This window comes from Madurella fahalii, assembly GCF_045866475.1.
Source record: "Madurella fahalii IFM 68171 DNA, scaffold_3, whole genome shotgun sequence".
Taxonomy (NCBI): domain Eukaryota; kingdom Fungi; phylum Ascomycota; class Sordariomycetes; order Sordariales; genus Madurella; species Madurella fahalii.
This window is the reverse complement of record NW_027263973.1, coordinates 5,213,390-5,226,356: the sequence shown is the minus strand read 5'-3', so window position 1 is coordinate 5,226,356 and position 12,967 is coordinate 5,213,390. Positions and strand designations below refer to the sequence as shown.

The window sequence follows — 12,967 nt, the reverse complement described above, 5'->3', positions numbered from 1 at the left end:
ACTAGAACTCGCACCGTTTCAACACCTCACATTTGCTGGAATCAAACAGTCCAGCTTTCTATGCTGCTCCTCTTCTCTAAACCAAACCTCTTACGGCTACGGTTTGTTTCAAAGTTTGACATCGAGGATAATTACCTACTCGGGCACCTCAATGTTTACGAGGTCAACAAAAACCCCGGCGAGCGATATACGAATTCTCCGGCGCAGAGATATCCTTCTGCCTCTGTGGCGTAATTGAGAGCGGCTCATCGATCACCCACGGTTTCGTTGCGAGGAGACTGACGACGCCTGGCAGGCTTCCGAGAGATAGACGGTCTGGCTTTCACACAATTACAGTTTTTTTTTTTAGTTTTTTTTTCCGCGCCCGGCCCGCTCACAACATCTTCATTCTTCCCTCCTCACGCACGACTGCTGAATTCGTCCCTCGCTGTTCCTCCCCTATCGGCTCTGTCAGGCTTCTTTTGATTTCTCATCGATGATGTCGTCCAAGACCGACAATGTTGCCAGCCGCGACGCGCCGATGCCTGCTGGTCTTGCCTCGATAATGGGACGGGTATCGCATGGTTTTTCTAGCCCTAAACCTGGTGTCCAGTAATTCCTGTTAGCCTTGTCCGCGGGTTATCGGCTGAACCTAAATGACACCAATATCACGTACAATATCCATGCAGCCATGCCCCTCGGGGCTGCACGCATGCCGCATACAGGCACCCACCCGGATGACTGCCGCGCCACATATATCATGAAAGATGTACCTCGACGGGGTTGTGGAAAGCCGGCTGTCCTTGGAGCAGCCACCACGGCAGGATAAGCCAGGTCAGAGACAACATCGCGAGACGGCGTGCCCACCGTGAGCCACACCGCCGTTAACGCTGTCGGCAACAGTTGTAATTGCTGCAGCGCAACTCTCCTTGCAGTCCCGTGAATCCCGTCAAGTAGTTGCCGAACGGGCGGCTGAGGACGCCCGCAAACGACATCTATGAGAATCAAGGAAACACGCTGCGACTCCTCGGCTTTTCTCCCAACCCCAGCCCTAAGGTTATTTGGAAGGCAGACGATTTGAGCATACATTGGGCGAATGTGACGATACGGATTAGTGGATGAGGCAGGAGACAGTGATACACTTTGTATCTAAACGGAACTAGCAACGCGCGGTTAGCGCCCCCGCAATAGTGCGAAGGAGGTAACGAAGGCTGATGGCGATGTCTAAGACGAAACGATGCTCTGGATTTCGGAAAGGCTAGCCTCACTGCTTCCGTATAATTCCATCCATCTGTTAAGTGTCGATCGGCGTACTTCTTTATGTGCCTCGATTACGCCATAAGCGTGAAATCGGCGTTTGTAACGCCGTCGAAGAAGCCCCAGGGCGCAAGAAGGTCTGGATGGCAACCCAGATGGACATAAGTACCCGAAGTAGACAATTACGAACCACCGCAAAGGGAGGTGGTAGGAGGGCAGCGGGCAGGCAGGGCCACGCTGTCGAAAAGTCACCCAGGGCTGGAGATGCTGTATAGGCAGTACAACATTGTATGTAGGACCTAACTCAGCACGTCCACACACGCCCCGGACGTTAAGCGTTAACAATAACAACAACGACAAGAACAAGAACAGCCCCCATGCTCGAGCGAGCTAATTAGACTAGGTACTAACGTAAAAAAAACACGCAAGCCCGTTCCGGTATATATACCACAAATCTCGCCGTCAAAGAGTGTCCCGAAACCTAGAATATCCAAATTGACCAACGCCTAAGGCAAGTTGCTGAGGGGGTCCATCAAACTTCATTGAGTCATAAAACCATAACCATACCCGTCAAAGGAATGAATAACCCCTTTTCACCCAGTCTTCTCTGCATCATTCCCGCCATTCATATCCTCATTCCGCTCGGTGAATACACTCCTTCTCAGCGGGCTCTCGCCCGACGACCCCTGTCCCCGCGCGGACAGATAATCCGCTCCCTCGGCCGGCCCCATGGTAGGCGGTGACACTACAGCCGGGCTGTCAACAAACCCTTCCCGTGCCCCGGCGGGCCCACCGACAAGCACACGGTCGACGCCCGGTGCTGTGGTCACCGAGCTGACGGTGGTGTCGCTGATCTGTCGGAGGTGGGTGCGGTCCCGTTCGCTGAGGTTGGAGATGCCCGAGAGTACGTTCCCGCGCGCCGTGTCCGGGCTGGCGGTTGTCGTTGTCGTCGGAGACGTCGTTGCCGACGTCATAGGTGCGTCGCCGAGTGCGTCCGAGTCGGGCCGGTAGTAGACGGGCGATGCGTTCGGTGGCACCGGCGGTGGCTGCGGCGTCGAGCTGGACACGGTGCTGGCGTGGTCGACCTGCTGCGTGCCGTTGGAGTAGTAAGAGCCGTTGTTGACCGAACCGCGCCCAATGGCTGGGCTCTCGCTCAAGTGCGAGAAGCGGGTCGTGTCCTTTATGTGCGTCATGGGCGTGTCATGTAGCTCGGCCGGGTAAGAGTTGCCTTGGGGAGGGTTAGCTAGAGCTAACGAGACATGGGAACAAAAGGCATACCTGGCAGCTCGGCGACCTCCCTGCTCATTATCTCGGCAACTGACCGCGGCGGCACGCCAACGCTCTCCACGTCGGTGTTGGTCAACGGCGTGATCTCTGAGGACGCGACGGTCATCGCTTTAGGTGGGCTGGTCTGGCCGCGCAGCCACGAAGCGATGCGGTTACCGTTAGTGTCTTCGGTTCCCGCTTCGCTTGGTGTGGGGCGCAAGAGCCTGCGCCGCCTCCAGAGGAGAATCAGGACCGCGACCACAGTAACGAATACCAGTCCCAGGACCGTTCCCAGAACGGGCGGAAGGTACGCCGGGATGCCGCCTCCCTCGTGCGGCACCGGGGAGGGCGTGGCGTTCGGGTTGGTGTTGTTCGGCGGGGTGATGGATGCGTACGGATAGTATGTCATGATCCTGCTCGTCGGGTAAGGGGTTGCAAAGATGCTAGCGAGCTCGTCCGAGTCCCAGCCAGAGGGGATTGGCGTCGTTACACTGGCATCCCCGGTCTCGGACCCGCCAATAACCTCGCGGACGACACTGGGAACCGTGTAGTTGCTGAATACCGCAGGGTCGTATCGGTCTCTCCATGCTCCCGTCGAGAGATTAAACACTCGAATCGGCTCTTTGAGACATCTGAGCGGGGAGCCTGCGAGGGGTGGATAGCCTCCAATGACCAGCATCTGGTCCGGGTATGGCATGACGCACTTGTGCCCGGCACGTCCTTCACCGTCACCCGATGCGAGCTTTACCCACGTAAACGAGGGCAAGGACAAGACCCACACGTCGTCTGAGAACCTCTCCATTTGGTGCAGGCCATCGTAGCCGCCATAATAGTAGATATTGAAGCTTGACGAGTCTTGGGCGGGAGCGACAACTGCGCACCCACGGGTGAGCTGGCCCGGCCCGTCAGTCGTCCGCTGGCGATACCAACTGTCGCTGGCAACATCGTAAATGTCGATGGTGGTCATGAACGAGGGGCTTTGCATTCTCTGGGTGGAGAATTAGTGCTAGCGCAGAAAGGGACAAGAGGGATACCAACACTAGCTTCCTCGTCGGGGGAAACCATGGTGGGGTAGGCAAAGTCGGGAAACACGACACCCCCAAGTGCGACGAGGATGCCCCGAGGACCGACAGGGACCCAGACGAGTTCCGGGTTTGCTCGCCCGGGTATACTGGATGGTAGCGGGGAAGCGCTGAAGATTTCATTCTGTTGCGACTCCATGTTCAACGAAACCAGGGTCCTCGACAAGTTGACGGCTAGTTCGGTGTCGGACGCGGTGGCGATGTCGTAGATAGGGCCTCCGCTGGAGGAGCGCATACCTGAAAAGTACCAAGCCATATTCTCAGAGGGCGCACTCGCGGCACCGCCGTAGGCGATGTACTGGGTGACGTTTGGGGGGAGTTGCCGGAGGACAAACCCATCCATGAAGTTGTCCCTTGGCGGGCCATACTGATAGCGTTGGTAGTACAGCACGGAGTCGCTTAGGACGTCGTCATACGCGTTGCTCTTCTGCATCAGGCCGCCGTAGAGATACAATCCCTCGTGATTGCCCAGAAGGGCGCCGTCAACGTAGTTTGGGGCGATATTGGCAGCGGGCCCCTCCCCAGCCTTTGTCAGTGTCTGGAGCACTGCCGAGATGTTTTGAGTGATATCAAAGGGCGTAGTGAAATTGAGCATGTAAATGAGACCCAGGAGGTTGTCTGCAAGGACATCAGCACCTCAACCATGGAGGACCTCGCAGGTACTCACCATCATTGACGGCTCCGCCTCTCGTGCCATCAGAAAACCCTGGCTGCCACCACAGCGACCCGCCATCTAGATAGACCGTGTCTCGAATGACATGAGCTAAGGCGGGGGTTAGCCGGGCGACGAATGCACTAGACAGCCATGCGGCTCACCTCGAAGCTGTCCCCATTGGCATATCCTCGTGTCGACCTGGTTCTCTTGCCAGACGGCTTGACCTAGGGCGAGCGACGCAAAGGCCGTCACCAAGGCGGGCGTGCTTAGACCGGAGCCGAGCATGGCGGCTTTCGGCTGTTGAGGAATGAAAAGGACGGGAAGACGATGCAATACTAGGGCGCTGTCACTACAGCATCCGCAAAAACTTGATCTTGGGCAACCCCGAGGGCTGGTGTGAGGAGTCTACCCGTCAGGGCTTCAGCAAGAAGACGGCCGGTCACGGGGTTTCAGGAACGTCGCCGTGCGGGCGATAGCATGCCGTGAAGCATGGGTTTTCCATGAATAAGGCCAGCAAAGAAGCCAGGCATCCATCCTTCCGAGCCGACCGTCTGGAATCGATCCAAGAGCAGAAACCGAACCCAAGCTGACTACGGCCAAGACTGGACCCCGCAGGAAGTCGAACCAATCGTGAGAGGTGCGTCTTTTTCCCCGGCAGCCACCATCGCAGAACCTGATCGCTTTCTATTGGTGGACTGGCCGCAGGACCTGCCGGCTCCTCGTCCAGAGATTGTGGCGAGGCAGGAAACCACTCCCCCCCATCCAGTCACCGCCATGATGCAAGCAAGGGCTGGGTACTGCGAATCGCACGCATTCGCCTGACCGAGCCATGCCAATTTGCTTAAGTAGCAACGGGCTGCAGGTTGGCTGCACATCATTGCATTGTATCCCAGAGGCCAATCTTGACTTTGCTCGCTGGAGACGCCGGCTCGTAGCTCTAGGTACTATGGGCCGCTCACTTGTGCCATGGTAGTCGCGTTCTAGACGCACTGGCAGCTTGTCGTGCCGGAGACAGCCTTACGGAAGCTCTACGGCCGGCGCTTTGCCACAGGTATCGTGAGCAGAAGCGTCTAAATGAACAGCAGCCGACAGTGGTTGAGAGTGACCTTGTCAACTTTTCCGTAGTGGCGAAGACAACGATGCAGAGCAGTGCCGGTGGTGTTACCATGAAGGAGGTTGCCTCAATGGACAAAATGCTCGAGGTATCTAGGAGAGAACGGGAACGCCTTTGCCGGGCTACACAAGCATCGTGGGGCGGCTCATCCCGCAGGTTATGCCACTGCCCCCTCCATATCGGCCCGAGCACCTCCTCGAGCTGTTCGACATTCCTAGCTTCTTGACGTGAAACAGGCCGGGTCTAGATCTGTAGATCTGTCTTCTCAATCGGACTGGCAGGGTAATGAGGCGGATGCTGACCGAGAGCAACATCTTGAACAAGGATTGTGCGGCAACAATCGTAGCTGTCTGCTGATAGGATACGGGAGAGTGCTTGCCGCCAGGTCAGGAGCAGAACGGAACTGAGGAAGAATGGGACTGGCAAGGAATCCGGGAATGGATGAGGCCGTTGCTAGATCGTGTAAGTGACGCCGAGGAGATTTGCCCTCTTCGAAGCCGAGCTTGAGCAACCCCAAGCGCGGATTGTGTACGCAGAAAGAGATGCCGCTGCAACCTGTGCCAGCTATTGCCGCGTGGCTGCTCGCCGAGTGCGACCGCCGGCGCCGGCCATTATGCCGGGCTGAGTATCGATCTCGGCAACCGAACCGAAGCCTGTGCCGCATTGCCGTGGTGCAAGCTCAGGAGCGATAGACACTGCTCAACCGATGTCGAGACGCGGTGCACTGCCCGTGGCCCTCATCTCCTCTACCGGCTGATTTACTACGAGGGAGCCGGAAGAATGGCTTTTTGTAGGGTGGATGGCACCCACCAGGTTCCGGTCCCGTCCCTCCGGATGCCCATTGGCCGGACGGGGAAGGTTGGCTCAGCCTTGCGCACATTGGCGGTTCCGAGATCAACATGAACGATCGAGCTGTCAAAGGCCGACCTTGGCCCAAAGGGCCTAACCAAGGGAAGCTGCCACCGGAGATTCAACGACATCCACGTCCTCCGTCCCCTCTGTTTTACGAGAATGCTGTGAATGTGTAGCTATCGCAATTGTGGCAACCTCGAAGAGCCAAGCCTCGTGTTGTTGCGCGATTGCAGGATGCACCTCCTTCATGACCAGTGCAACCTTCCCCATCCAATACCCGGCAGGATGCAGAACAACGATCACACCCGCCTTGCTGTCAAGACGGACGGCTGCTGTGGCGAACTGCCGGGTGCTGGCGCTCCGGTTGGTAGCAACTGTCCCAACATCTTGCTCTCTCAATCTTCGACACTGAAGCGGGAACTAGAAGTGGTGCGAGTACTTCGATCGCGTTCTTTCCGTTCTGGATCTGTGTTGGGCAAAGACGGCGACACCGTTCGCCCTGCGTAAGCGGACAATCAACCCGCCGGCTCGGCAGATACGGGCCCTTTTTGCTAGTGCTCACGACACAACTGGCGGGATTGTTTCCTATTATGGGTCGTGCAACAGATCATACCGCTGGGATGCTGACTGTTTGTTCGTTGGGTTGCTAGGCAGGAGCGGGGCCCATGTCAACTCGAATTAGGGCAGCCTGCCCCGCCCACCCCGCCATATTGGGACTCACGCCATCCCGCCCCACCGTGCTAGACCGGGAACAGGAAACATCATGGCCGATCACCCAATCAAACAGTGCCAGCTCCTCGAGCTCCTTCCTGGCAGGGATTGCTTCCCGCTGTCAACGTCCCCGATCATGATTGGCGATTTCCTCACTTTGGAGCTCTGCAAACATGTGCGTGTCTTCTCGGACGATACAGTGCCGGTCCCGAAAACCTGCAGTAGCCTAACCTAACCTACCTACTCCCCCGGCGTCGTGGCGGCCCTGCAGCCCGCTGTCTCCGTCCCTTCTGTGGCTGCTTCCATCTTTAGTGTACGGCTGGGCTAGCGAGGCGCCGTTGGCTGTTCGCTGCAAGGCACCGCTGCTGGGTGTCCGACTCCGATCACGGCTAAACATGGCAAGATATTGAAATCACCAACAGCCACTCTCGCTGTTAGATAGCAGCAGGTGACAGGCGGACACCTCCCTTCAGGTACCCGGTTGCATGCTTCCTGCGGCTTCCCGTGCGTCTACTCTTGATAGTGGAGCGATCCGTCCACTCTGCCATCCCGTCTTGCCACTTCGATCGCGGTGCGGGTGCCCTGGTCGAACCCGGTCGCCATCTGCAATCCCAGATGCAGTGTGGCTCGACACCGCATTCGATTGGGAGAGGCCTGACGTGGGTGGCCCAGATACGGGCTTCCGGAGAAGAGGGGTTGACGTGGATCCTGGCGAGTCACTTCGCTGCTCAGCTTCTCGGGGCTTACCAGCCACTCAGCGGTCTTCCCGCTCTCCAGCCTGGCCTCTCTGCTCTGCTCACTGTCCAAGTCCCCAGCCCCGCCGGGAATGTAACGTTCGTCGTTCCCGAATGCTCTCGAGTCAATTAGAAGGTCACGACTATTGTTGTGCTGCTAGTTCCCGTCGCCACGCGGCCAGCCCGTGAATGTCGCAGGATCTAGGAGACATATCTCGCCGATATTCTGTTTACACAGCCTATAACGAGCCCTATGGGAAAAGCGCAAAGCGGAGATGCTGCTAGCTGGGCGAGCTCTGGGCAGCGGCCAGGTGGAGGCCGCTCTCCCCTCATGTCATTGGCTTCCCGTTTCTCGGACGTGGGTGCAACGACCAGGTTGGGTGGGTTGTGGAGCTGTTGTCCCCACGAGCAGGGGTGCAGAGCTCCCGCCCCGGCAACCCATGTCCCTCGATAGGGCACCACAGAGCACAGGCTCTCCGTCCTGCCATGCAGGCAGGCACTTGTTGGGGTTCTCGAGCTCCCAGCTTCCTGTCTGTGCTTTCTCTCTGACTCTCCTGGTGAACTCTGCAAAGTCGCCGCCGCTCGAGATACGTGATAAGGTCAGAGTCGACGGACCAGAAGAGAGCTTCCTGTCCAGCTGAACAGCCTGGCGTGACGTTAATCGACGAGTGAGCTTGTGACAGCGGCCTGCCAAGCTTGTCAGCCGTTGGGCTATTTTCCACCGAGAGTTCCACGGTGAGCCGCGTGCGATCCCGCCCGACCCTCTTTCTTTATATGATCGGCAGGCACCGCCGACTCTCGGCCTCTTCTCACCCATTAATATCCACCTCGCTTGTTGCTCTCACTCTCGTTCCCCTTTAGAGACTGCCTTCGCTCTTCGTTTAACGGCTACACCTGGGCACAATGCATCTCTCAGGACTGATCCGCGGCCTGGGGGCCTTGTCCCTTGTTCACCTCTCGTTTGCGGTAGAGGAATCAGTATATCGGAGGACAAATGTGTCCGACCATTCGGCCGGGTCGAGTGAAGACAATTACGAGCAGCTTCCCCCAGTTTTGTGTGACCAGACGACTGTCACCTACACCGAGACCCAGTATGAAACGGGAAGCGCAATAACGTGAGTAGATGTCTGTGTACCTAGCGACTAGGCCCTGGCTGACTGTAGCAGCGTCACGTATGAGAGCCTGATCCGCATGTCCGCGAACCTTCTAACAGCAACGCAGGGAGACACTCACGCCCTCCGCAGTCACGGTATGCTCTCTTGCCCATTGTTTTTCGGCCCGTCACTGACATGAAGTAGGTCACCGTAACGGAGACTGTCACAGAGATAACCACGGCCACGGCTACTGCAATGGAAACTGTGAGCTGGATGACGACCCAGATTAACGAAGTCAGCGTTGGTGTTACTGCTACGGCGACCGCCATGGCTACAGCCACGGCGACCGTCTCCTACGGGTGAGCTCGATTTGCCAGTTTTGGCCTGCTCTCCGCTAATCAGACGCAGAGTAACCGAGTTTGTCACCAGGACGCAGCTGCTGGTCCACACGACTGTGAGTACTTCGAGCCACATCACGGACCCAAACTAACCTGGCCAGTCGTTCCCGGAAGCCCATGTCATGACGTCTTGCAAAGGGTTCTTTAAAAAATGCGAGACTATCACGACCACCATATGGAAGACGACAACAACGACCCAGACGGTCATCCAGACGACCCCGACAACTGTATGGAGGACGGATACCGTGACATCGATCTATGTGAGTTCCTCGACCAAAGAGCCACGGCAGGCACAAATCCGCATGGAAAGCCCGTTACTGACCACCACAGACGACCGAAATCCCCACCACAGTCCCGACAACTATCTCAATCGCGGTCCCGACAACGATTCCGACGACGATTACGGAATTAGTACCTACGACGGTGGTGGAGACGACAACCTTCACCACGGTCATCACCTTTGTCACGTCCCATCTATTCACCGTCACCAACAGCACGACAATCTTCACCACCGAGACATCCACAACGACCGACATAGTGACCGCTACCTTGACGAGTGTGAGCACGTTAACGAGAGAGGTCACGGACACGGTAGTCAGCGTCACGACGCTCCCTGCCTCTACCATTCTCACCACGTTCACCACTGTTCTCCCCCCCATCACCATCACCGTGACAGAGGATGGAACGACAATCACGACGGTCATACCCGGGCCCACGGTGACGGACGTAAGGACGAGCACCTTGCCACCGGTTACGGTATCCGTGCCGGGCCCGACAGTCACAACGTCTATCTCTGTTTGCAGTGCTCTGCCACCTTCATTCACTGCGCCTGCCGGAAGGACCTCGGATCGACAGACGTGGGGTTGTGATCCCGGATTCGTCTGCATGCCGCCGAAGCCTAGCGGCTGTAACTTGTGGCCTGATTCGCCGAGTGACGACTTCCTGTGCGACCCGCGGCACTGCAGGCCCGCTCCATATTTCCCGTGGATTGAATGGCCGACGAACGAGACGGGCTGGTATCCTCCGACCGAGGGATACTTCAACCTCAACCCTGAGGCATTTGGCCTAAGCTACGAAATTTTCGAGATTAACGAGGTTGTCACCAAGGTTGACGGCAAGAAGACGACCATCCTGACGGGTGACTGGACCTCGCAGGCGACCATCTCGCACTTCCCGCCTGAGCCTACCTCGTCGGTGACCACGACCACAAAGAAGCATCATTACGGACGAGGCTACGCGCATCTCCTCTCAAAGCGCGACGATACAATCGTACCGGCGGTTTGCTACTCACAATGCAACACCGCTTACTTGGAGTGCCAGCGCGTCGGCCAGTCGCCGGCTTTGTGCAGAGAAGGGGCTGTTTTCCGCGTAGCTTACGACCGCTGTAATGATTGTATCGAACTCCACACTGCCAATGTGCAGCTTACTAGACGGGTGTACCTAGAGCCTAAGTTTGCGCAGTTCGTTGACTTTTGCGACATTCAGCCGCCACAGTCGCAGGTCACCAACCCGCCAGCGCAGACGCAAGTGACGGAAACGCCGACCATCACATCCGAGACGCAGGCGCCGCCGAATACAGACACGGGCATTGAGCCCATCCCGACTAGTTCGACTACGACCTCGGCTGAGGAATCGTCGAGCGAGCCGGAGTCGAGCTCGGCGACTGCCTCGCCATCGACCACCGCACCGCCCTTGGGCACCAGCAGTACCACGTTCAGAACGTCGGCCACGAATGGCACGGCATTGCCGCCCATTGCCACTGCTGCTGCGCCGGCTAGGGTGGCCCCGTCTGGCGTCTTTGGCCTGGGGAGCCTGCTGGCTTCGTTCTTGGCCGCCGTCCTGTTCTTGTAGACGATAGGCCGAGTTTCGGTGTTATCTTCACTTCTTAATGCTTACTAGTAATTTGTGGGCTTGGGTTGGACCGGAAAAAGGCTTGGTTTTAATGGTCGGTTTGGGACCGTTTTCTTCTTACGCTCCTTACGGATTAATGAAGGGACAACGAAAAAGATGGTGATGGGAGGGATACGATCTTCACGACACTCCTTGGCTAATGTCTATGATTTGCATTCTTGGACTCTGGGTTTGGTTTTGGTATTTTGGCCCGGCATTTTTTGAGATACCCGCTACGCTACTCTGGAAAGAGTACGTACGACGACACGACACTCCTTTGCATGGCTGGATTGGGATGTAGCTGGTTGCTCTGCCATGTCTATATATGGGCGTCGAGCAGGACGAACGCAGGATACAATGAACGAATGGATTTTTTTTTTTTGGTTCGAGATGGCCCCGATGACCGAGCATCCCACCGTGTTTGTGCGCGTTCTGTGTTGTTGCCTGAGTGACCATTACCGCCGGTAAGATAGGGCTAGGCCCAGATGTGTTATTGTCTGTGTTTTTCCTCTCGCTGAACGCGGGGAAGCCGGAGGGGGGAAGGTTGGCTCGTCGAGAAAGAGCCGTGCTAATGAACCGATATTATGCGGGTGGCGAGATAAGCTCATTTCGTTTAGCTGCGTGTTGGTCGTTTGCTCGACCAGAAGTGTAACGTTATGGGGAATGCACTCCAAAGCGGCAAAGCATTGGGCAATCGGGCCATTAATGACGCGGGGCGTGGTATTGGGGCAAAATCATCTTTTGCTGCATACCCGTCTTGACATCCAGTTGCCCACCATGTCCGCAGCCTTGTGGAGGTACTCCAGGTATGCACAGTACCCCAGGGAGCAAGGACGCTATGCGTAAGCTTACCACACCCTTCCCCCCTCAACCTTGACCGGTACATGCAGCAACCTGTCGCTACCTCGTCCCTCGCCACCAGTAGTGCTCGGCAAAGGCAGGGCCCCGGCACGGATGTTCAACTGCAGCGCCTGGTGGATGAGCTGTGGCTCGGCCAGGCTGCTGTCCCGCTCGGCGCGCCAGCGGACAAAGTCGTCCTCGGACGTGCCGGCTTTTAGGTGCTTGTTGCGCTCTTTCTGCTGGGCAACTGTCATGGAGGCTTGCGGTCGGTCTCGCCCGGCCGGCGGGTAATCGTGGCCGGTGTAGATTTTATGGTTGGGGGGGAGCGAGAAGAGCTTGGCGGTGACCGAGTTGTAACTGGAGAGACGTCAGTTGTGGGAAGGCCCAGGATCATGCCGTGGGGAAGGGGAAGCCGTGGACCAACAGCTTATGGGCGTCTCCGCCTGGGAAATCACAGCGTGCTGAACCGACGTCGGCATTGAAGAGAGAATCGCCGCAGAAGACATTATCTTGGCGGGTGAGTTAGCAGCTCGGTTTGGCGACGTTTCGAAGAGAACACGTACCTCCGATCAAGTACCCCAGGTGGTCTGGGGTGTGTCCCGGCAGATGCACCGCCTTGGCCTCGAACTGACCGACATTAAAGACCTCGTCGTCATCAAACAGCTTGTCAAACACGCCCTTGTACTCATCCCGCGCGATCCCATATCGCCGTCCAAACCGCTCTTGGACCTCCGTGATCCTCTTTCCGATGCAGATATCGGGCTTCTTGCCGACCTCGGACAAGCGGTGTTGCAGGTATTTGGCGGCAGTCAGGTGGTCGGCGTGGGCATGCGTCTCGAGCAGTCGCTCGACGGTGTAGCCGTTGTGTTTGACCAGGGCGAGCAGGGCGTCGGCAGACGCTGTGGAGATGAAGTTGCGGGCTGGGTCAAAATCGAGCACGGGGTCGATGATGACTGCAGCTCCGGTTGCCGGGTCAGCTACGACATACTGCCAGGTCGAGGTAGCCGGCTCAAAACAGGAGTGGACGGCGGGTTGGGTCATGGTTGGGCGAGAGTGTAGCGGGCCTGGGTTGTGCTGATGATGAGAGGTCGAAGC

General features: G+C 57.3%; 3 protein-coding genes across 3 annotated transcripts; 1 reads left to right on the top strand and 2 right to left on the bottom strand.

The window, feature by feature from the left end:
• Positions 1-1,829: 1,829 nt before the first annotated feature.
• MFIFM68171_06899 (Kelch repeat-containing protein) lies at positions 1,830-4,524 on the bottom strand (the record flags this gene model as incomplete). The annotated part of the gene is made up of 5 exons (XM_071062319.1): positions 1,830-2,464; positions 2,515-3,490; positions 3,541-4,202; positions 4,252-4,347; positions 4,401-4,524. 5 exons carry the CDS (start codon positions 4,522-4,524, stop codon positions 1,830-1,832), a joined length of 2,493 nt encoding a protein of 830 aa, XP_070918420.1.
• A 4,029-nt stretch (positions 4,525-8,553) lies between these two features.
• Positions 8,554-10,993, top strand: MFIFM68171_06898 (Glycoprotein X; the record flags this gene model as incomplete). The annotated part of the gene is made up of 6 exons (XM_071062318.1): positions 8,554-8,765; positions 8,872-8,899; positions 8,949-9,103; positions 9,153-9,198; positions 9,244-9,402; positions 9,473-10,993. 6 exons carry the CDS (start codon positions 8,554-8,556, stop codon positions 10,991-10,993), a joined length of 2,121 nt encoding a protein of 706 aa, XP_070918419.1.
• An 887-nt stretch (positions 10,994-11,880) lies between these two features.
• On the bottom strand, positions 11,881-12,913 carry MFIFM68171_06897 (Putative metallo-beta-lactamase domain protein; the record flags this gene model as incomplete). The annotated part of the gene is made up of 3 exons (XM_071062317.1): positions 11,881-12,229; positions 12,297-12,381; positions 12,436-12,913. The coding sequence occupies 3 exons, from the start codon at positions 12,911-12,913 to the stop codon at positions 11,881-11,883; spliced, it is 912 nt and encodes a 303-aa protein (XP_070918418.1).
• Between the last annotated feature and the right edge of the window lie 54 nt (positions 12,914-12,967).